The 22,866-nt window shown below is 50.8% G+C and overlaps 2 protein-coding genes across 6 annotated transcripts in view; one reads left to right on the top strand and one right to left on the bottom strand.

The window, feature by feature from the left end:
- Positions 1–16,711, top strand: part of DGCR8 (DGCR8 microprocessor complex subunit) — a 37,164-nt gene extending 20,453 nt beyond the window's left edge. For both annotated transcript variants that reach the window (XM_049620586.1, XM_049620587.1), the window contains 5 exons: positions 10,160–10,260; positions 10,591–10,697; positions 12,468–12,595; positions 14,010–14,123; positions 15,101–16,711. In XM_049620586.1, the coding sequence (XP_049476543.1) occupies positions 10,160–10,260; positions 10,591–10,697; positions 12,468–12,595; positions 14,010–14,123; positions 15,101–15,184 (534 nt within the window). In that variant the 3' untranslated portion in view covers positions 15,185–16,711. The remainder of the gene's footprint in view (positions 1–10,159; positions 10,261–10,590; positions 10,698–12,467; positions 12,596–14,009; positions 14,124–15,100) is intronic.
- Positions 16,712–17,320: 609 nt separating this feature from the next.
- Positions 17,321–22,733, bottom strand: TRMT2A (tRNA methyltransferase 2 homolog A). Of its 4 annotated transcripts, XM_049620588.1 has the most exons (13): positions 22,496–22,733; positions 22,252–22,333; positions 21,456–22,012; positions 21,089–21,197; positions 20,622–20,803; positions 20,321–20,435; positions 20,113–20,228; positions 19,923–20,034; positions 19,186–19,308; positions 18,897–18,972; positions 18,466–18,660; positions 18,253–18,349; positions 17,330–18,133 (listed from the first exon to the last, which is right to left on the bottom strand). In XM_049620588.1, the coding sequence occupies exons 2-13, from the start codon at positions 22,273–22,275 to the stop codon at positions 17,902–17,904; spliced, it is 1,938 nt and encodes a 645-aa protein (XP_049476545.1). In that variant the 5' UTR covers positions 22,276–22,333; positions 22,496–22,733; the 3' UTR covers positions 17,330–17,901. The 4 variants fall into 4 exon arrangements, with proteins under 4 accessions (XP_049476546.1, XP_049476545.1, XP_049476547.1 ...); XM_049620589.1 differs by having other exon boundaries at positions 17,321–18,133; positions 20,113–20,225; positions 22,252–22,733; XM_049620590.1 differs by having other exon boundaries at positions 18,466–18,651; positions 22,252–22,733.
- Positions 22,734–22,866: the final 133 nt, after the last annotated feature.

The following is a 22,866-nucleotide window of genomic DNA, read 5'->3' on the forward strand; positions in this document are numbered from 1 at the left end:
CCACTCCCCCACCCCCCCCCAAGAAATACTGCTCTTCAGTATTTCTTGGAGGGCAGTTCCACTAGCTGTGGATTCTCTCAATTTTTGTTTATCTGAGAATGTCTTAACAATTCCCTTTAAAAAAAATTTTTTTTTAAATGGTTATTTTTTGAGAGAGAGAGAGTACGAGTGGGTGAGGGGCAGAGAGAGAGGGGGAGACAGAATCTGAAGCAGGTGCCAGGCTCTGAGCTGTCAGGACAGAGCCTGACGTGGGTGCTCAAACCCTTGAACCATGAGATCGTGACCTGAGCTGCAGCTGGACGCTTAACTGACTGAGCCACCCAGGTGTCCCTTAATGATTCTCTTTTTTTTTTTTTTTTTTTAATTATTTTTTTTTTTTTTTCAACGTTTTTTATTTATTTTTGGGACAGAGAGAGACAGAGCATGAACGGGGGAGGGGCAGAGAGAGAGGGAGACACAGAATCGGAAACAGGCTCCAGGCTCCGAGCCATCAGCCCAGAGCCTGACGCGGGGCTCGAACTCACGGACCGCGAGATCGTGACCTGGCTGAAGTCGGACGCTCAACTGACTGCGCCACCCAGGCGCCCCAATGATTCTCTTTTTGAAGCATAGTTTTGCTGGCTGGGTATAGAATTTTTTTTAAGTTTATTTATTTACTTTGAGAGAGAACCAGGGAGGGGCAAAGAGAGAGGGAGAGAGAGCAAGAATCCCAAGCAGGCTCCACACTCAGTGCAGAGCCCTGTACGGGGCTCAAAGTTAATAACCGTGAGATCATGACCTGAGCCAAAATCAAGAGTTGGACGCTTAACTCACTGAGCCACCCAGGCACCCCTGCGTATAGAATTCTTAGTTGACATTGTTTTTCTTCATAGTGGTGATCTGTCTGCCTTCTGGCCTCTATAAGGAATGAGAAATCGGCTGTTAATCTTACTGAGAATCACGTTATTGATGAGTTGTTTCTTGTACTGTTTTCAGATTTTGTCTTTGGCCTTTGACAGAAATGTGTAGGTATAGATTTCTTTAGTTTATTCTTTTTGGAATTTGTTGAGCTTCTTGGATACGTAATGTTTTCCATCTTTAAGAAGTTTCAGCCTTTATTTTCTCATAATTTTTTTTGCCCTTTAGTTTCCTCTTTTTCTGGGAATCCCATTATAGGTAACCTAGTACACTCAGGGTATCCCACAGGTCTATGGGGCACTGTTATTTATTTATTTATTTTCTTTGTCTTAATTGATAGTCTGGTGAGATACTGTTCTTATGCTTTCCTTTAATTCTTTAGATGTGGTGGTTTGTTTTAGTTTTTTGAGCATATTATAGCTGGTTTATTTTATTTATTTTTTAATGTTTATCTTGAGAGAGTGTGCAAGCATATGCATGAGCACTTGAGCGGGGGAGCAGCAGAGAGAGGAGAGAATCCCAAGCAGGCTCCAAGCTGTCAGCGCAGAGCCTGATGTGGGGCTTGATCCCACGAACTGTGAGATCATGACCTGAGCCAAAATCAAGAGTTGGACCCTTAACTGACCAAGCCACCCAGGTGCCCCTCCTCAGGGATGGTTTGTATTGACTACTTTTCTTTATCTTGTATGGCATATACATTTGTGTTTTAGTTCATGTCTCGTTAAATCTGGGCATTTTAAATAATGTGGATATCAAGATTACCAGTTAGAGGACAACTTTTAAAAAAAAATATTTATCATTTTTGAGAGAGCACAAGCAGGGGAGGGGCAGAGAGAGAGGGGGAGACATAGAGTCTGAAGCAGGCTACAGGCTCTGAACTGTTAGCACAGAGCCTGATGCAGTACTCAAACCCACTAACCACAAGATCATTCCCTGAACTGAAGTCAGACCCTTAACCTACAACCACCCAGACATCCCAAGGATATATTTCTTGCCTCACAGCTCTGGAGACTGGACATCTAAACTCAAGGTGTCAGCAAGGTTGGTTTCTTCTGAAGGCTAGGAGAGAAAGATCTCTTTCAGGCCTCTCTCTGTTTGGAGATAACAGTTGGAGATAACTGATAACAGTCCTTCTCCCTGTACTGTGTGTTTGTTTCTGAATCTGTTTATAGTGACAGTAGTCATATTGGATTAGGGCCCACCCTAATGACCTCATTTTAACTTGATTATGTCTGTAAGGACCTTATCTGCAAAAAAGGTTATATAATGAGGTACTGGAAGTTAGGATTTCAGCCTATCAATATGTGGGTGGACAGAATTGAACCCATAATAGTGACTTTCCTAGACTATTTTGTGAAATCCAAGTCAGAGATTTCCTGACCTAAATCAGTAAGTCTCCCAGCCTTTGCTAGGGAGCTCTTTATGCATGTTGGGGTCACCTTTAATGCTCTAGTAGTTGACAATTGTGCCTTAGCCTTTACTTCCTTCCCACTTGCACAGAGCTTCTGAGTCAATCAGGAGATTTGGGCCTTCCCAGGACTTTCCTGGGCATGCAAGTGGCCACCTAGATCTCCAGACAAGTTGGAGCTTTTCAAAGCCTTTTAAGGGCATCTCATTCTCTAGCTTTTCCTTTTATGTTTTCTGACCTGTCTCTTGCTTGCCAGCTGGTATCCCAGCCTCAGGCAACTGCCGTATGAAACAGTTGCCACTGATTATTTTTGATAGATTTCCTGGGGAATTGGGCTGTTTTCACCAAATGAACTCTGAGTTGGGTCGCATAAAGGCAAGTTTTACAATGAGCTTTTCTGTAGAGCTGCCACATGGACCAGACAGCAGTGGTTCTCTGGGCTTGGGTTGTTGGGGAACCAGTTTGCCTTCTTCATTGAACCAGCCTTGCTGGTTCCCAAGGCTACCACAGAGCTGGGAAGAGAAGACAGGAATGGGCCAAATTTTATAAATAAAATGCTACAAAGCTCATTGTTCTTAGCAAAATTCAGCCATTTTTTTCTTGAATAAATGCTCCCCAGATTGTTGTCTTTAATTTCCAGAATTCTGAAAAAGTTGATTTTGACAGTTTTAGTCAGTGTTCTTGTTGATCCTGTGGAAGAGCAAAATTTGGAGGTTTTTTTATTCTGTCACCCTAGAACTGGTATAGGATGTGTTTAAAACTTTTTTTCAAAAACAAAAAAGACAAAATATAAAACAGTATTCACCTGGGTGGCTCAGTTGGTTAAGTCTGACTTCAGCTCAGGTCATGATCTCATGGTTTCAAGCCCCACATTGGGCTCTCCTATCAGCGAGGAGCCTTTTTCTGATCCTCTGTCCTTTCTCTCTGCCCCTCCCCTACTCGTACGCGTGCACACTCTCTCGAAAATAAATTAACGTTAAAAAAACTAAACATTTTTTCCAATCTTTTTAGACTGAGACTATTCTAAAATATGGTAAAGTGCCCATGGCAGTTTAAATTGCACTCGGGTGTCTATTTTTTGTGCTTTATTGTCATAGATGGGCCATAGACAGATCACAGAGCCCACTCAGCAAACAAAATCTCAAAAAGACTAGCTCCTTCAGGAAAAATCACATTTTCAACTTTATTTCTCAATAACCTAACTATGGAACAGTGGTTGTTGAGGGAGGCTTCCAAGGCATGTTGGAGAACTTGTTACCTACACCTCTACCCATAGCCTGCCAAGGCCCTTAGGATTGGTTGTTGCAGTTGATGATGCATGGGCTGTATAGGTTGCACGCCACCATTCTCTGATACGGGGTAGCAGAAACTGGAAGGGGTAGCTATGGTTCTGGTGCTGGGAGTCAGCTTGGCCTAGGCAAGCAGGGGATGTGCGGCTCCAGCAGCCTTTTTGGAAGATGGAGCTTTGCTTTGTCATAGCAGCTCATCTGAGTAGCCTCTGCTGTTGCCCAATGCGGTGGGGATGTGTGTCTTACCTGTCTAAGCATGCAGCACCCACGCCCCACTGCCTGTGGCTGTTGTGGTAAAGTTTAAAGTAACTCAGTAAATTATAGTTGATTTAAGAAATTTTTGACATGTTGAGATAATGGAAAATTCTCCAGGGTTAGTACAGCAAGTGTTAGGAACACCTGGTTTCAAGATAAGATCCAAGACGGTCTCCATTTAGTGTTGTGGCCTCTAAGATACCAGCATCTGGCTTGGTTGGTTATTAACTGAATGAATTAGCATTTCAGTCCAGTTTTTAATCTGAAAGTCTCTGTGCTTACTGTTGGCTTTAGTTCACTTTTGTATTTAGCACCATTGTAGTTCCCTAAGCAGGGACCTCCCAGTTTCATTCTGGCCAGCTTAGGGACCCAGGGGTGTTCCATGGCTCTCCCAGCCTTGTGTGTTGAAGAATGGTCTGTCGCTCCAGTTACCTGCTCTGTCCCAGCTGCTTTTTGCAGTCCCACCACCTGCATGTGGCCTCATATGTGGCTGTCTGGTGGTATACACTCTTGGAGGGCTACAAGCTTGCCCCAGACTGTGATGTTAACCCTGTCTCTACCTCATGCTTGGTGGTCAGAGACTGGTGGTTACCTCTTCTCTAGAGTGCATGGTTTTGATGATGACCAGCTGGCAGTCTTTGTGCTCAGTTCTTTCATTTTCCACCTTTCCTCCTGCCCTGTACAGTCTGTAAGGTCATTGTGGCTGCACCCTTGTCCCTGGAGCCTTTTACATTAGCACCTCTAGTGAGGCATCTGCTGTGACAGAGACTGTAGGTTTCTGGAATTTGTGCCTCAGGTTGTGCTGGATAGTAGTAAGATTCAGGATCTGGCCATGTACTCTGGGGCTCTTCTGGAAAGTGAGGGATCTTTCCAGAAATAACATCAGAAAGTAGCCTGAGAGGGGTGCCTGGGTGGCTCAGTTGGTTGGGTGTCCAACTTCAGCCTAGGTCATGACCTCGCTGGTCCCGAGTTCTGGCCCCACAGCAGGCTCTGTACTGACAGCTCAGAGCCCGGAGCCTGTTTTGGATTCTAGGTCTCCCTCTCTATCTCTGCTCCTACCCCACTCACACTCTGTCTCTCTCTCTAAAAAATAAATAAACATTAAAAAATTAAAAAAAAAAAAAAGGCAAGCTTGAGAGAGGAGGTCTTCCCAGGTAGAGGAGGCTATGTGGGCAGCTCGGAAATCCCAGGTATAAAAGTTCCCTTGTACACACAAAGGACTTTTTCATGTTGGTTCTCCAATTCTCTGACACCAGCTAGGTGTCTGCAACTTTGCTCAGTTCTCACACTATTTACATGGAGTTGGCTCAGTTCCAAAAGACTGCCCACACTTCACATTCCAGCCACAAATGGGGTGCGCAGGCCACCCACATTGACCAGCCAACTACAGATTCAGGGGTTTCCGTGACTTCCCTTGGGTTCATTAATTTGCTTGAATGAGAACTTTTTTAGAATTTGCTCTCAGAACTCAGGGAAACTTCTTTACGTTTACTGGTTTATTATTAAGAATACAGGGGCGCCTGGGTGGCTCAGTCGGTTAAGCGTCTGACTTCGGCTCAGGTCACGATCTCGCGGTATGTGAGTTCGAGCCCCGCATCGGGCTCTGTGCTGACTGCTCAGAGCCTGGAGCCTGTTTCAGATTCTGTGTCTCCCTCTCTCTCTGACCCTCCCCCGTTCATGCTCTGTCTCTCTCTGTCTCAAAAATAAATGAACGTTAAAAAAAAAGAATACAAATGGACAGCCAGATGAAGAGGTGCTTAATCATGGTTGGTCTTTCTGGTGACCAGCCCCATCATGAAGCTGTCTAGGCCCTGCCCCCCACCATGCCTAATTAGCATAAACTCAGATGAGGTCCAGAGGGACTTCTTTGAATAACAAAAGATACTCCTATTAGGAAATTCTAAAGTTTTAGGCGCTCCCTGAACTGGATACAAGGACCAGATTATGTGTCTGATGACCAAAAATGTCCTCATCCTCTGGAGAGGTTTTTTTTCACACTTAGAATTTAATTGTATATGTGTGTACTTATTTCCCATTTTAAAATTTGTCAGAGAAGTAAGTAGCTTTTCTGTCAGGTTGAAAGTACTAGAGCAGCACAATTGTGACTGATAGGAATTGCTGTCTTGCTCCTGAAAAATTGTGACGGTGTTTCTGTCACATCCTTGTCAGTAGCTTGGTGGGTGGGTGGCAGTCCCTCTTCCCCATGGTGCCCTTGTGGAGGTGTGGCTCCAGAGTTCCAGCTGTGGGGGCAGGATGCCAAGGTTGGCTGGGCAGGCCCTGGTTCTTTGGGAGCTCTCGCTATGCACTGCTGTCCTTGACGTACAGTGGCACAAAGTCCACATGCAATGGTGGTGTGGATATAGAATATCCAGAATTCTAGAATTGCCATGGAAGCAGAGGCTCAGGGCATAGCATGTTTGGTGTTGATTAAAAAGGCAAAAACAGATGAGCAGAACTGGTACTGAGCCTTTTCACAAGACCTGGGGTGATTTCTTCTTAGTATTTTATAGCTTTTTAGGTAGCTGTGGGTTGTGGTTGGTTCATGCTTGTTCTAGAATTTAGGCATTAGTGACTTGGTTTTTTTTGGCTCCCTTCCCCCGCCCCCGACCAATTTAGGTTTTAATAGAGAGTTCGGGGCACTTAGGTGGCTCGATTGGTTAAGTGTCCGACTCTTAATTTTGGCTCAGGTCATGAGATTGAGCCCTCCATCAGGCTCAATACTGATAGTGTGGAGCCTGCTTGGGATTCTCTCTCTCCCTATCCCTGTGTCCCTCCCCTGCTCGTGTGTGTTCGCAGTTGCTCACTTTCTCAAAAAATTAAAAAAAAATTATAGAGTGGTAAATGCACTTTTTGGTACACTTCTGTGAATTTTGAAACGTGTAGTTTTGTCATGTAACCAACAGCGCAATGAAGACATTTTCAAATGTTCTCCCCCTCCCAGTTTTCTTAAACTGCCCCCTTCTGCCCCTTTGTAGTCAAAACTTTCTTTTTACCCAGGTAGCCACTGAGCTATCTCTGTAGGTTAGCCAGTTCCCAAATGTCTTATCAGTGGAGTCACAGGGGAGGTAGCCTTAGAACCAAGCTCCAACTCAGTGATGCACTTGAGAATCCTCTGTGTTGGTGCTGGTGTTGATGGTTGGGTAATTTTTGCTGCTGAGTGTGCCTACTGCAGGGCAGTGCCTAGTATGTTCTTCTTACTTGAGGGGTGTTGAGTGCATTTCCATTTTTGGGTGATTAGCATTTGGCTGCTGTGAGGCTCTCCGGTTTTCCACGTGAGTGTAGCTAAGCACCCAAGATGGCCTTGCTGGGCCGTATGATAAGTATATGTCCAACTGGGTGCCTTTGCATGTCTGTCGAGCCAGATGAGCATGTGTGTGTGGGTCTGTCTCTGCACTCTGTCTCCTTGATCTGTGTGACCTTTCACCAATGCCATACCTTCTTGATGACATGAATTCTTGGAATCCGTGCGAACCCTCAAACTTTGTTCTTTTTCAAAAGCACTTTTTGGTTACTCCAGCTACTTTTCCCTTCCGTATAGAAACAGTATGTCAGTACAAAAAGTTCTGTTGAGATTTTGATTGGAATTGTGTTACATCTGTAGATAAATTTGGAGAGAATGGACTTCCTAACAGTATTGAGTCTTTCAGTTCACAAACCCAGTGTATCTCTCCATTTATTGAAGTCTTTGATGTCTTTTATTAGTGTTTGGTCATTTTTAGTATGCAGATCTTTCACATGTTTTACTAGATTTGGACTTGAGTATTTCACATGTGTTTTGGAACTGTTGTGAGTAGCACTTTAGTTTCAGTTGTGTTGATTGCTAGTGTATAGCGATCTCATTTACTGTCGTATATTGATCGTATGTCTTGTGGCTTTGCTGAACTGCTTTATTAGTTCCAGTAGTTTTTCTGTAGATTTCTTTGGGATTTCTATGTACCGACCAGGTTGACTGTGATGGTTTGATTTCTTCCTTTCCAATCTAGATGCCTTTTGTTTCTTTTTCTTGCCTTACTACTCTGACTAGAAGCTCCATTACATGTTGAGTAGCAGTGGGGAGAGTGGACATCCTTGTCTTGTTCCTGATTTTGGGGTGAAGCATATAGTCTCTGACCATTGAATATGATGTTAGGTGTTAGTTGTTTGTTGATGCCCTCTATCAGGTTGAGGAAGGATTCTTCTATTCCTAGTTTGTTGAGTATTTTTATCATGAAAGGATGTTGCATTTTGTCAAATGCCTTTCCTTATCAATTGATATTACAGACTTTTTCCTCCTTAATTTGTTGATATAATGTATTATGTTGATAGATTTTTTTTTTTTTTTTAATGCATTCCTGGGCTAAGTAAGTCCTTTCTTGGGCATGGCATAGATTTGTTTTTATGTGTTAATGGTTACGAATTGCTAATACTCTATGTAGGATTTTTACACCTGTGTTTGTGAGGATTATTATTTTGTAGTTCTCTTTGGTGTTAATAAGGGTACTGCTAACATCATAAAATGAATTGGCAATTGTCCCTCCTCTTGTGGTGTTTTGAAAGATTGTCTAGAATTGGTATAATTTTTTTTTTCTTAAATATTTGGTAGTTGTTGCCAATGAAACGATCTGAGTGTGGAGTTTTCTTTGAAGGGACCTTTTAACTACAAGTTCAACTTCTTGAATAGAGCAGTTTGGGTAATTTGCACTTTTCAAGGAATTGGTCCATTTTATTTAAATTGTTGGGTTTATGGGTGCTGGTCTGTCTGTGGTGCTCTCTCAGGGTCTTTCAGTATCTGTTGGGCACCAGTGATCCAAACTTCTTCTGTACTGTTGTCATTGGGCCACTTCTGCCCTTTGTACTATAGTCTCTACATGCTCCTTGCAGGTTAACCTGCAACATGTGACTGTGGCTCTTGGTGCAGGTAATTGTGGTATGGGCCTTTGCCAGCGTCTGTTGGATATCTTTGGGCTTCTTAGTGTGTGTTCTTCTGCCATGTGTGTGTCTGCCTCGGCTCTGTCAGGGAGGATCGTGGGTACACAGGTGGTCTTGCTCAGTCTGACCACAGGTCCACAGCCCAGGTGCCGACTGCTGGTTAGAGACTGGGTTATCAAAGGGCTGAAATGAGAGAGCCAGCCACCATGGATGGGTCGGCTGCCTGGCTAGCCACTAAGGATGGGTCTAGGGCCTGATGTCTTGGTGAATAACTTTCCCTGGAAACTGATCCATGCTGATGCAGATGCTCGTAAGTGGAGGTATCTTGTGGGGACCTGTTGGAAACTGTAGCCAAATGAGAGTAGGGAGATTTCTAGCTCACCAGAATCAGCAATTCCCTTTAGAAATGTCACCTTGCTTTCCTTGACTCAGTCACAGTCCGCTGAGAGAGGAACCCCTGCCTCCCTGCCCAGAGTAGTGTTCTTATAAGTGTTGTGTTCTTGTAAGAAGAGGGAGGGAAGTGGAGAGAAGGCTGGGTGGAGTTGGGAGTGATGCTAAAGAAAGCTTGGTGCTGCCAAAACCTGGGAAGGTCCAGAAAGAATCTCTCATAGAGGTTTCAAAGGGAACGTGGCCTGCTGACACCTTGCTTTGGGACTTCTGGCCTCCAGAATTGTGAAAAAATAAATAAGCCACCCACTTGGTGGTACCTTGCTATGGCAACCCCAGAAGCCCAGCAGTCCCCACCAGGGAGGTGGGCTGTGCTGAGTGAACTAGGCCACATCCTCCGTTCACAGAGGGCGGCTCAGCAGAGGCCCAAGTCTGGTTGGGGTCAACGCTGCCTCCTGGCTGCTGCCTGCCTCTGTTGTGCAGAACTTCTCTTTTTCCCCCTCAACTGGTTAAGTGGTTTCCCATTAACCCTTTAATTGTTCTGTTCTCTGGGCATAGCAGTTGGTCTCAGAGCTAGGACAGGATGACTCTGTGTTTGAAACAGGAGCCAGGCCAGGCCCTTCACAGCCTTCAGAGAGCTTGGCCTTTTTAGAGTGCATCTCTTTTGTCTGATTTACCTTTTGTCTTCTATAATCTCACTTATGATGATCTTCAAAATTCTTTTCTAAGGTTGTCTGTCTTTAGATTTCTGACTAATTGATCAGACTCAGATTCAGAAAAGGCTCCCAGGCAGCACCAAGCTTTGCCACCCCGTTGCAGCATACTCTCCAACCTAGCACAGCACTGCTTGTCCTGTCTCAGAGGGGCTGCTGGACAATGAGGTGGGGGCGCAATGTGCTCTTCAAGGCAGTAAAGATGACAGGAATCTTCTGGGGGAAGCAGACAGCATGGGGAACAGCTCCGTGAGGCCAGCAGGCTCGGTCCAGCACTTAGGAGTGGCTGCTTTGTTTTGTAGTATTTTAACCACATCAGTATCGAGGACTCACGGGTCTACGAGCTGACCAGCAAGGCCGGACTGTTGTCTCCCTATCAGATCCTTCACGAGTGCCTTAAAAGGTAGGGCGGGTGCTTCCCCTTCTGAGTAGGGTTGTGTGGGGGCTTTTCTTTTGGTGCCCAATGTCTTTACTAGCTATTTATCCTGGTTCAAGAGGTGATGCTAAAGGCCAAGCCATTGCAAGTATTCCCTGTGTGCACAGAAGCCCCTGTGCCTGCTGGTCAGTCAGAGCCTGTGAGATCGGATCAGGAGAATCCCCTCCTTTTCAGCTGAGAAGTGCGGTTTGGGGAAAGGGTTGGCATTGTCTTTAGAGAGCCTTTAAAGCCTTTCCTGAAGCTGTCATTTCTTTGTCCTCAGCCGATGGCACTGGTTGTCTTTGTTTTTTCTTTAAGAAACCATGGAATGGGTGATACATCCATCAAGTTTGAAGTGGTTCCTGGTAAAAACCAGAAGAGTGAATATGTCATGGCGTGCGGCAAACACACAGTGCGCGGCTGGTGTAAGGACTGCCTCCCTCCTCCCTGTCACCCCACTGCAGTTTCCCTTGACCACTGGGGAGGTTGCACACTGCCATGTGGCCTGTCTGGGAGCCCTGAGCCTCTGGGGCTTAGTCTCAGGCCACTACCCTGGCATCACTTCCAAGCTCCTGCCTTGTGTGCTGACCACCCGCAGTCCTCCGTGTCCACTGGCATCTCCTATCGACCTCTGTCTGAAAGCCAGTCAGTCTGAGGTGGGACTGTGGTAGTCCTGCCTGTACCAACCCTATCCTCCTAGTTCCTGGGCTTGGGCTGGTCACTTTGGCTAGGCCATGTTTTCCCCCTCCTGCCACTAGTGCCCCATCCAGCCCATGGTCCCTGTGGTAGGAGGAGGGATGTCCTAGAATGGCAGCAGAGCCCTTGCCCTGCCCTACTCTGTGTCCCTGTGCTGGGTGATGTGCCTGCCCCATTTCTGGTCTTTGTGTACACCACCTGCAGTATTTACCAAATTTGGTTGGTTATTTATTTTTAACTTCTTTATTTAAAAAAAAAATTTTTATGTTTATTTTTGAGAGAGAGAGAGAGAGTGTGAGCAGGGGAGGGACAGAGAGAGAGGGAGACACAGAATCTGAAGACAGGCTCCAGGCTCTGAGCTAGCTGTCAGCATAGAGCCTGATCCAGGACTCAAACTCACAAACCATGAGATCGTGACCTGAGCCAGTGGATGCTTAACTGGCTGAGCCACCCAGGCGCCCCACTGAATTTGGTTTTTGAAATAACTACGTTTTATTTTATCTTATCTTTTAATGTTTATTTTTGAGAGAGTGTGCCATGTACGAGTGGGGGGAAGGGCAGAGAAAGAGGGAGACAGAGAATCCCAAGCAGGCTTTGCACTGTCAGTGCAGAATCTGACGTGGGGCTCAAACTCACACACTGAGATCATGACCTGAACTGAAATCAAGAGTCAGATGCTTAATTGACTGAGCCACCCAGGCACCCCTAAAGTAACCACTTCTGAAAACAACTTTATTTTAAAAGAAAACTTTGTATGACTACTATAAACACAAACCCAGTGCTGTGTAAACTAGAAAGTAACACACAAGTTGACCTTGGGAAAATCACAGAACTCACAGACCTGGGTGTCCCCTGTGATTCAGCAGATATTAGTCCTCACTGAGCCCCCTTCTGGAGCAGGCAGGTGTGGCATAGAAGGAGTGCTGGCACCATTGACCTCCCTATCTGGGAAGTGTGGCCACCTTGGTTTGTCTGGCCATAGGCATCTCCTGGCACTCAGACCCACTCTGTTCTCCAGACCCACTCTGCTCCCTGGCCCCACCTTCCCTCTGCATACATAGAAACTCCTCTTTCAAAGTTCATACACCCTCTGGAAACTCCTCTGGGCTTTCTGGCAGAGCCTCCCTCCCCTGTGCCTGTCCCCAAGGAGCCTTGGGCCATGTGCTTCATGGTGCTCGTTTTGCTTGTCTGTATCTCTGGAAGTGTAGGGTGTGGTGGGAGGGAGGCCTTGTAAGTTATGACCTTGGGCCCATTCTGATTTTCTGAAGCCTTTGAGGGAGCTGTTCTGCTAAATGGGGTTAGGGTGGGTCCTGGTCTCAGCTTTGTGAGACTCCAGTGCCGACTGCAGTGGTGGAAGACGTCTGTACCCCCTCCTGTAGAACATGCCGTTTGCTGGGTGGGGGAATGGCAGGTGTGTCTCCTCTCTAGGCAAGGTGGCCATGTTGACAGCTGAATGTTCTAGTGACTCCCTCTCCACATTTCCTCTTCCTTCCTCACAGGTAAGAATAAGAGAGTTGGAAAACAGTTAGCCTCTCAGAAAATCCTTCAGCTGCTGCACCCACATGTCAAGAATTGGGGGTCTTTATTGCGCATGTATGGTCGCGAAAGCAGCAAGATGGTCAAACAGGTAACCAGGCTCCTCCCTAGGACCTAGGGCAGCCTCTGTGCTTATCATCCTCCCTCCACCGTGGCACACCTGTTTGAGGTCCTGCTGTCACCGGAGATAGTGATGGGCAGCTCTGCTCTTGTTCAAGGCTGCTTCTCAGGCGCTTTGCTGGGCCATGTCTGTGACCTTGAGGGTGGGAGGTGGTCATTCATGCTGTGTCTCCCTCCCTGAGAAGCCTGGGCCTGGTTCTGGCTGTGTGGGGTGAGCCTGTCCAGCAGGACGTACAGGTGGTGAGTGCTGCCAGCCCCAGTGGAGAGGAAGCTTCTGAGCTGAGACCTGGTGTCTCCCCTTCCCCCACACTGGAACTGCAAGCCCTTGGATTAATTTGAGGACCCCTAGAAGCTTAAGGGAGAGTAAGAGATGCAGGGCACCTCTTCCTGCTTATGAACACCAGTTTTTTTTAACTAAACACCTGTACACGTCATCTGTTTAGTTTCTGCTGTTTTGCCGGGATCGAGAGATTTAAACCAGTACCCTTAGGTTTGTATGTTTTGTGGGGTGGAGGGAAGTCCTGGGAGGTGTTTACGTTTATTTTTACCCTGATGTTTCCAGAAATAGTCTGGGTTACCTGCATCCCAGTGAGGGGAGGGGTGGCCATGTGGCATCTAAGGAGGTGACACTGGGCCCCCAAGGTGCTTAGAGAGGAACCTCCAGATATGTGTTGCTGAGAAAACTCCAATGACTGCAGATGAGGCTGAGTTCTGCCTTCACGTGCCTTTACTTTTGTGCTGTATCTTGTTTGGGCTGATTGAGAAAAGCCTGCTTTGGCCTGTGAGTGGGAACTCTCCCTAAGTTGGAGGATGAGCGTCCAGTCTAGGCACAGCCTCAGCCTGTATCTTTTGGAGGACAGGTGGAGTCTGACACTCGAAGGCACAGCAGGCGGCCTCAGAGATGGCCTTTTCAGACAGGAAGGGCCTCAGGACAGCTTGATCCTGTTCTCAAAGTTGGAGGGTTTGCAGATATGCAGAGAGCGCAGTGTCTAGGGCTGATGGGCTCCCAGCTGGGCTCCAGTGCCAGGGTTTATCCCATTGGGCAGCACGCTGTCCCTACTGGTGGAGGCCGTACTCTGATCGTTCCACTCTGAGGGTCTGGGCAGTACGAGTGCCCAGCCAATGGCAGGAGTGGAGGCAGCTGGGTGCCAGGATGCCTTTGCCCCATGAAGGGAAGAGGCTGTGGCTTCTGCCTGCTCAGGGTGAGGCAGAAGTGGGGGTAGTATGGTCAGAAAGTGAGCTGGGCAGCTGTGGACTGGTCTGCGTTCTCTGTGGCTGTGTCAGCTGCCAGGTGTGGGTTGGGAGTGCAGCTCTGGCTGCTGGCCGTAATATGTCTGTGGGGCCTGCCCCAGGCAGTCCTGAGAGCAAGGTGCTGTGCTCCCCAGGAGACCTCGGACAAAAGTGTGATTGAGCTGCAGCAATATGCCAAGAAGAACAAGCCAAACCTGCACATCCTGAGCAAACTACAGGAGGAGATGAAGAGGCTGGCTGAGGAGAGGGTGAGTGTGCAGGCCCGGCCAGCACCAAAGGCCCCTCCGCACCCTCATCCTCTTGCCCTCAAGGGAGGGGAGGGGCACCTAGCACAGCCACATTGGCAGCTATGGGAGGGAAGTCAGCCTCAACACTTCTAGGGTAGATGTGCTTTTCCTTGCGTTTCAGCATTCATGACATTTGCATCAGATCAATTCACTTTTTAGTTACATTATAGAACTCTCAGCCCTGGCCTGTGGTTGTGAAGGACCTGCCTTCTGGGTATTTCCACTCAGTACTCAGTTTGAAGGCAGGGACGTTATACCAGCCAGGCCTCCCATTCTCAGGGTCTTGTGGGACACAGACTGCCATCCTGGGCCTCTTCTTCTTTGGGTCCTTGTCATTTCTGTGAGGGAGGAGCATGGTTCACAGAACATTGAACCTGGGTAAGGCTTAGTCCTGATGAAGCTTCCTAAAACCACTTGCCTGAGGGTCTTCTAGGCTAGGACCTTGTGAAGCTGTGGTATTTGCCTGGAGGCCTATATAAAACCCCAGGGAGGGGGAGGTGGGGAATGAGAATCTGTTGTATGTTTGGCCTTTCTGGTCCAGGAGATGCCTCAAGTTGGGGCGGGGAGAGAGAACCTGCCCTCAAGTTGGGATGGGGAGAGAGAACCACCTACGTGATTGTCCCTGGTGGCTGTAACTTCCTTGGCCCTTCACTTCTGGGTGTGTGGTCTGCTTCCCAGGGAAGCACCAGCACACAGTTCTCTGAGATGGCATCCAGGGAGACCCAGCCAGCCCCCATCTGGTCCACTCCTCAGACCTTCCTTCTCATGTGGTATACTGCAAAGCAGTGGTGCCCTCCTACTCCAGAGGCTACCTGGCACCAGTGTGCTGAGCTCGCCCCCTCACATATCCACCCTGCCTCAGGAGCCTCTTGCCTGAAGTTGCGCTTGGCCTCATGTTCCTACTTTGTTGGCATCCCTGACCTTTGTTGTTCTTTCAGGAGGAGACACGAAAGAAACCCAAGATGTCTATTGTGGCGTCTGCCCAGCCTGGTGGCGAGCCCCTGTGCACTGTGGACGTATGAGGGAGGCAGCAGGGTCAGGCGCGGGGACTGCCAGCTCTGCTGCCAGGGAGACCTCACGCCACTCACTCTGCAGCTTCGGGCCTCCGATCTGAGTTCCTCCCCTGCGGCCAGGCATCTGCTGTCAGGGCCAGAGGGGTGGGGCTCTGGTGCAGGGGGACAGCAGGGCCACAAAGCTCTTCCTTGGGGGCCGCCCACAGGTCTGAGTGGGCGTGTTCAAGGATGGACTCTGCTTGTCCACACAGGTGGAAGCCAAGAGCTTGACAATAACTGTGGATAACCTCTGCTTATGTGGACTTGCTGCAGACTGGTTTGATGAAGGTTTTCATGTGTGTCAGTACATAACATGCACTGACAAATGTCAGATAAAATGAGAAAGTGGTGGCAAAGTTCTGTGGTACCCTGTGCCCAGGGTTCCCGCAGACCACTGCAGGGACCTGGTCAGAAGGCGCACGCTGGGACCCCCATCCCCTTCCCTGCCTCTTGTGTTTTCCCTTTTTCTCTGAAAAGGTTATAACAGGAAGGAGTATTTCAGACCTTTTTGGTTTAAAATAAACACAATTTTAGAATCAGAACTATTTTTCAGAGATTGTAGGCAAACCCTCAAGGTGATTATTTACCATCCTTGAAATGCATTGCCAGTGTATGCCTGGCTTGTTGCCCTGGTCCTGGGTTGGCGTGCGGTCCATTTTTCTGAGTAAGTCTTAATGTCCTAAAAACACGCCTTCTTAAGACACTGAGGCCCCTCACCTTCACTGGCCTCTGGCAACTTTTTACTAATGATTTTTGCACAGTCAAGTCCATCTGTCCACCCATCAATTTTTAAAGCTTTTATGAAATTTTAGCATTTGGAAAGAAACTTTTACAGTGAGAGTAGAAGGTAGATTTGGAGTCATGTAGCAGATATAAACAAGTTAATGCATTTTAGCATGGGGATTTTAAAAGAGGAAATAAGGACCCTCAGTGCAATCCATCCGTGATCACAAAGTGGCACTCTTCTCCAGACCTGGCATAAACACATGGATGGTGGCTGTCTTCCCTGTGACAATGGCTTCACTGGATTTCAAGGGCAGTTGCCCTATGCAGCCAGACCTGGTGGCCAGCTTGTTACTTTGACCAGCAGCCTGTGTTTTCCAAGTGGCTCCTGTGGACCAGTGCAGGGATAAGTGTGTTCCTGCCCTGAACCCCAGAGGATGTGGGTGTGCTTAGGGCCCTTGGTTGTCCCCATGTGCAAGGTACAGGTAGTCATCAGTTCCCTATCACCAGGGCCTGCTCAGGGTGCTGTGTGCTCCTGGTGCACTGTCAGCTGCAGGAGCCCAGTGCTGGGTTGCATTGTCACATTCCACGGGTGTGCCTGTTCTCCATCATGTCCCCCGTGGTTGGTGTTGATGGCATTTGTTTTCAGGAAGACAATGTTGGGTCTTGTGTGCCACCCACAGTGTATCCCTCCCTTGCCACCTATGCGACTGAGGTTGGCTTCTGTGTTGACGTTTATAAACAAAACCCTTAAATCAAGTTGCTGTAATTAGACACTTGCTTCTGTCTTGCCTCCTGTCTGCAGCTGTGAATAATCATTTGACTGTGACTGTTTGCTCTCAGAACAGCCAGATGCGCCATTGTGAACCAAAGCTTCGTGCACACGTTACTAGAGGCAGCGAGCTTTGCTGCAGCCTCCCCGTGTCCTTCCTCTGTCCCTCCTATGTGGGTGTGAGTGTTGTGTGCACACAGCCACGCTGTGGCTGCAGAGGGCAGGTGGAGCCTGTACTGATGCCACCTCCCATGTGGCCACTGCCTGTTGTGTACCTTCCAGGTGGTGGCTAAGCTGTGGCTTTAAGGGTGAGCCTTGATTGTCTGAATGCATAAAGCAAAACTGTCCCAAAAGGGAATGACTGGCGTTTGTTTCTTCTAACCATGTGAGGCTATGGGGCTTTGTGGACCCTCAGCTGGCCAGTATCCCCCTCTTTAGCCTGTCTCACAGGGCTGAGGCATTTGCCTGGGGACACTGCTTTTGCAACATCTGAGCAGTGTCCCAGCCTGGCCTTTGGTCATAACAGTGGCCTCCCTTCAGAGCTCAGGGCCAGATTGGGGATGGAACCTCCCCTCGGGGTGCAGGAAGAGTGGTGCAGCCTGCTGGGCTGACCTGCAGCAGATAGGCCTGGCCCCCTGCCATGTCTCCACCCCACATGCACCACTGGCTCTGAGCCATGAGCTCCCGGTTTCTTCTCTTAGGATAATAAGCATGAGATCTGGCACTGTTGGCACATTTTCTGTGACTCCCGGCCATGTGGAGGGACTGGCAGCTGGGGGGTCAGACTTAGTCTTGGCAGGGTTCTCAAGGGGCCCTGCTGGCTTCCCACCGCCCCCCCACTCCCCCACCCACAGTAGGGGCTAAAGTAGGGGCAGGCCCCATCTGCCAACCTTGAATGCTCATCAGTCATGCCAGTAGTTCAGCAATGGTTTATTCTGACCCTGTGCCCCAGCTAGCCCAAAAGGAACTGGGAAGAGGAGTGTGTGTGTGTGGGGGGGGTGGGTAGGGGACAAGAGCGTAGGGTCCATGGGGACAGGCTGACCCTGGTTGGGGCAGCTGTGTCTCATGCTCTCAAGGTGCTTGCCTGAGCATCCTGAGGTGAGGCAAGGACTTGGGGAGCCCCTTGGCTTCTGCCCCAGTGATGAAGACTGGGCCCTATTCTGAAAGGGCAAGTTTCTAGTGCTCCAGGGACCTAGGAAGAGGTGGAAGCCCCAGTTTCCTGCAGGGTATCATCTGGGGACCCTGGTGGGGGCTGGGCTGGAGGGTCCTGGGGCTCCAGGGCCCCTGTGCCATTGGGGTACTCCACCCTCTCAAACAGGATGAGCATCTCACAATGCGGGGTCTGCGGGAACAGGTCCACGGCCATAGCCTTGACAGGCCGGAAGGGAGTGCCCTTCACCCGATTAGATGGGGCCCTGCAGAGGCTGTGGTGAGAAAGGAGTGTCAAGATCAGCCACGTGAGTCTGGAAAGGGCTCCTGTGGAGGAGGGGGAGGTTGTGTGCAGGGCCCCAATCCACCCCAGATCCCTCCACCTCACACTCACTCGACAAAGTTGCCCATGGCTGCCCGGGGGTTGCAAGAGACATACAGGAGCCGTTTGAGGTTCTCGGCTCTTCGGATAGCCAGGATCACTTTGGAATCTGAGGAGACCCAGATGGGATGGGCATCAGGTCTGAGGCTGCACAGCTTGGTGTGCCATCCCAACATCCCTGCCCACCGTCTTCCCCTTAACAACCCCCAAATGGAGACCACTTACGCAGGCCAGCACGAGGAGGGTCCAGGATGGCAACGAGCTGCTGGGAGGCCAGTCTGCTCACCAGAGCGGGCACCAGGTCCTCGGCTCTCCCACAATGGAACTCAACATTGCTCAACTCTGGACATGGCATGACAGCCCTGTCAGGGGACCAAGGACACTCTCCCCCACAGGGCTTTGCCTGGTGTCCTGAAGTCCCTGGCCAGAGATGTATTAGGAAAGCCTGTTGTCTAGGGAGCCTGTTCACCTTCCCCCATCAGGCAGCCTCAGGCATCCTGGACATGTGTTAAGTTCACGTAATAGGAGCCCTCCTGTACTCTGCCCTCACCCCACCCACCATGGGCCCTAAGAACCACCTGGTGGGTCCCAGGTGCTGTGCTGAGGTATGCAGCAGAGGCATCTGCTGCCCACCTTTGTGGGGCGCTGGCTCTCACCATTGTCTTGGGCATTCACCCGGGCATCTTCCACAGCCTCCTGGCACAGCTCAATTCCTACAACTCTCTTCACCTTCTGAAACCAGTAAAGGACAGACTCATGGCATTCTGACCCATCCTGGGGACTTCTTAGGGAAGGGAACAGCAGGAGGCATTTGGAGAGTGGAAGAGAATCTGGCAGACTACGGTTAACCTTAGTCTTCGGGCTGGGGATCACGGAGGATCATGAGGCAGGTGACAATATGGGTAGTGTGGGGAGGGTATCCACAGGCAGGGCAGGAGGGCTCACCGGGGCCAGTGCCAGGCCAATGGTGCCAGTGCCGCAGCACACGTCTAGCACTGTGCTCCCTGTGTCCAGCTGGGCCCAGTCCTGGATGACTGTGTAGAGCACCTCGGCTGCTGGGGTGTTCACCTGGAGGGTGAGCCGGCAGTGTCAAGGATGTCAGGGGAGCCCTGCTGCCCAAGTTGGCTTCCCCTCCTGCCCACCTCCCCCACTGCCCCATGCCAAACACTTGCATTCCCTGGGCATCTTTCCTGCCTCTGTGGCCCAATTCCTGGCTCGCTCACTTTCTTCCTAGGTCTCCCGATCCTACCCCTCCCCTACATCTAACCATCAGGGAGCCAGAAGCCTAGTCCTCAGACTGACCCTCAATCCCATGAGGGTTGCCTGGCAACCTCAGTCTCCTAGCTTTAAAAGGCAACGATGCTGATATCACCACCCCTCGATCAATTTTCATAATTGCTCTTTTCTGAGTACTAGAGCTCACACCAGAGCCCTGGCATTACTCCAGCTCCTGTTCTCACACCCCACATATGGCTCTCCAAGAGGGTTGTCAAAGAATCCAATGGCAAATGATCTTTCATCTACTTTACAATCCTTGTGGCTCCCCTGCCTGGACATTATCCCCAGGTCTCTTGCCAGGCTAATCCTTTGTCACTGCCCTAGCCCACTGTCTCCATCACATCTTGATATCATGTCAGGTCTCCCTCCATGTGTCCTCATGATCCTAAGAAATTTGGGGCTACCTGAAAGAAGGCATGAGGGGAGATCCGGAAGGTCAACCCCAGCAGGTCCTCGTGGATGCATCGGTCTCCAGCCACGTGCTCCAGGGGCAGGCCCTCCAGACTGGGAGTCTTTCTGTGGATGGTAGGGTAAGGTCCATCAGTATCACTAGCCCTTGCAGAGACCCACCCCATCCCTACCCAGGGTCCTCACCGCTGTCCCTCCTCTACAAAGTAGAGGCAGGTCACCCCAGTGGCCTTGCCTGGCCCTGCCATGAAGTGCTGTGCCAAGGAGGCCTTCAGCCCAGCCAGTTCCTCAGGGCTCAGCTTCTGGGTAAGCAGTAGAAAAGGCCTTGTGAAGTTGCATCACAACTCACTGTGGCCCAGACACCCTCCCCCAGCAGGGCCTCCTTGCCTGAGACCTGAGGGTGGAAGTAAACAATGGCCATGGCTTGGCCACGGCGGCTGGTGCGCACAGTCAGCTGCTTCCAGTGGCCTGAGTATGTCTCTGGGTTGTACGCTGAGTATGGAGTGGACCTGTGGTGGGAGCCATGAGCGGCCCTGAGTCCTCAATATCTGCCAACCAGGACTGGGCGAGCAGTCTCCCTGCTCTCCCCTCCAGCCCCACCCACCAGATCACAATCCCAGGATCCCCCAGGCAGGCCCTCTGCTCCCACCACCTCAGGACTTCTTGGGGCCCCTAGCCCAGCCATAAGCCCTCACCGGATGAACTCCTGGAAAGCCTTCACCACTTGCTTGGTGGCCCCAGGGATGTGCACGGTGTCAAAGGGGGCTGCCACAGCACATGTCCCGCCCTTGTACTTGCCAAGCCGACAGCCGACTGTGTTGTCCTCCCCGTCCACCCCGACGCCAACCAGAAACTCACACTTATTACGATATTCGGTCTGCAGGGAGGGTAGAGGGAGGCAGAGAGACATGCCTGACCTTACCCTGGCCATCCAGCACTTGTGAGTGGACAGAACAGCTCATCAAGTGAGATGGTGGTGAGCAAGAGGCTCTAGTTCCCCCACAGTGCCTGGCAGTCCAGGAGATGGGGCTGACAACAAGTAACAGTCATGTGAGAAATAGGAAAAATAAATACAAAGCATGAAAAGGGATGGCAAAGATAAGTGAGAAGAGCTCCTTTAAGAACATGAGGTGAGTTTCTGGCCACACCAGCCGGGCCTGACCTGCTGGGGTGATGGCCTAACCCCCTCCAGCGGGCAGCAGGCCTTGTTGTGCTTGTGCCTCTGTGAGAGCAGCCAGGGCAGCAGGGCGCGGTTGGTGCTCCCAATTTCCCTGCAGGATGAGGTGGGGCCAAGGTTGGACTCAGCCCGCTGCCCCTGCAACCCTCCCCAGCCACTCTCCAAATACCCAGGTCTTCTGGGCCCCTCCCTTGGGATCTCAGTGTCCCCACTGGTTACACATGGGTCTCAGTGGTTAGCTACCCAAGAGACCATGCAGGCCTTAAGGATGTCTATACAGAGCACGGGATGGCTGAACAAGCATAGAGCTGAGCAAAGTTCCAGGGCCAAGAGGGTGATCACCCGCACTCACTTGGCGAGCTTCTGTAGCACCTGCTCGCACTCCAACCGCTTCCGCTCAAGCTGCTCAGCATAGGGCACGGTCCAAAATGGGGTCACTACATCTGCGATGCATGTGGCCGTGGGCTCACCCTCATCCTCACGCCGCCTCTTTCTGGCCATGGGATCAGCCTTGGGTCGGGCCAAGCGCACGCTGAGTGGACGGCCCTTCCAGAGGGCACCGTGCAGCACGCGCAGGGCCTTGTCCCGCTCAGCGGCGCTACGGAATGTCACAAAGGCGCAGGGAGGTTGCCCAAAGAGTTTGGTCTTATGAGGCTGTAGGCCAAAGCGGCCCAGAAAGCGTCGGACATCACTGAAGCTGGCGTGGCGAGGCACATTCTGCAGCTCCAACTTGAAGATCTCCGAGGTAAACAAGTCGTCCCTGATGTAGCTGTAGAGCCCAGGCTGAGGTACAGACTCTGCAGCCACCCCAGCCCCACCTTCCTCCTCCTCCTCCTGAGGGGCTAGGGCTTCAGGGCTGCCCTGGGCACTGTTGCTGTCCTGGCTGCAGCCCTCCATGGGCACAGGGCCCTGTGTGGAGACAGGCAGGGGCTGGGCTGCGGGCTGCACCCTAGAACCTGAACGCCCCAGTTCGCTAGCCCCACATCCAGACCTCCATTAGTGGACCCTATGCCCAGCCTCACCCCCCATTCCCTTCCCTCCTCTCCCAACTCACCTCCGATCCCACTTTTCTCCCAGGGGTTTCCCCCTCCGCCCCCATCTCCATCCCTTCCCACCCGGTCCCCCATCAGAATCTCCCTTCACTTTACTTCACTGTCGAGTTTATCACTCATCGTCCGCTGCCCGGACTGGGGGCTCCACGAGGGCTGCCTCCGCCACCTCGTCCTGGTCCTGGCAAAGGGAGGCAGGCGCTCAGAGGGCGGGTGCGACGCCGCGAGGTCTATCCCCGGCTCCACCCCGGACAAGGCGGGACTCGAACCCTCCGTGCTCAGGTTCGGGCCTCGGGCATGGGGTGTGCCGCCTGCCCGCCAGGGGCCTGCGCCGGCCGCTCACCTAGCCGGCCGCTCTCCCGCCGCAGCGCGTGCAGCCGAGGCCGCGCGTCTCTATCATCCTGGCTTCCGGTGACATCATCACCACGCGTCACCTCCTACCCCCAGCCCTTTTCTCGTGCTCGAGGGGCACGCGCTGCGGTGGGGCGGAAGCGCGCGCGGGGGCCGCCGGGAGTACTCACTCCCCTGGCTGCCGGGCGGGCCGGGCATGCGCCGCGGGCGTTTTGGCGGGAAGCGCGGGGTGGGCTGGACAATGAGATGTCCGCCGTGTGAGCCAATAAAGCTGCACTGGTTTTGAATCGCGTCGCGTTTCCCGCCGCCGGGGTCAGGGGTCGGGGTTCGGGTCGCGGGGCGGAGGGAAGAGCGGGAGGGCGG

The sequence above is a fragment of the Panthera uncia genome, assembly GCF_023721935.1.
Source record: "Panthera uncia isolate 11264 chromosome D3 unlocalized genomic scaffold, Puncia_PCG_1.0 HiC_scaffold_8, whole genome shotgun sequence".
Lineage (NCBI taxonomy): Eukaryota > Metazoa > Chordata > Mammalia > Carnivora > Felidae > Panthera > Panthera uncia.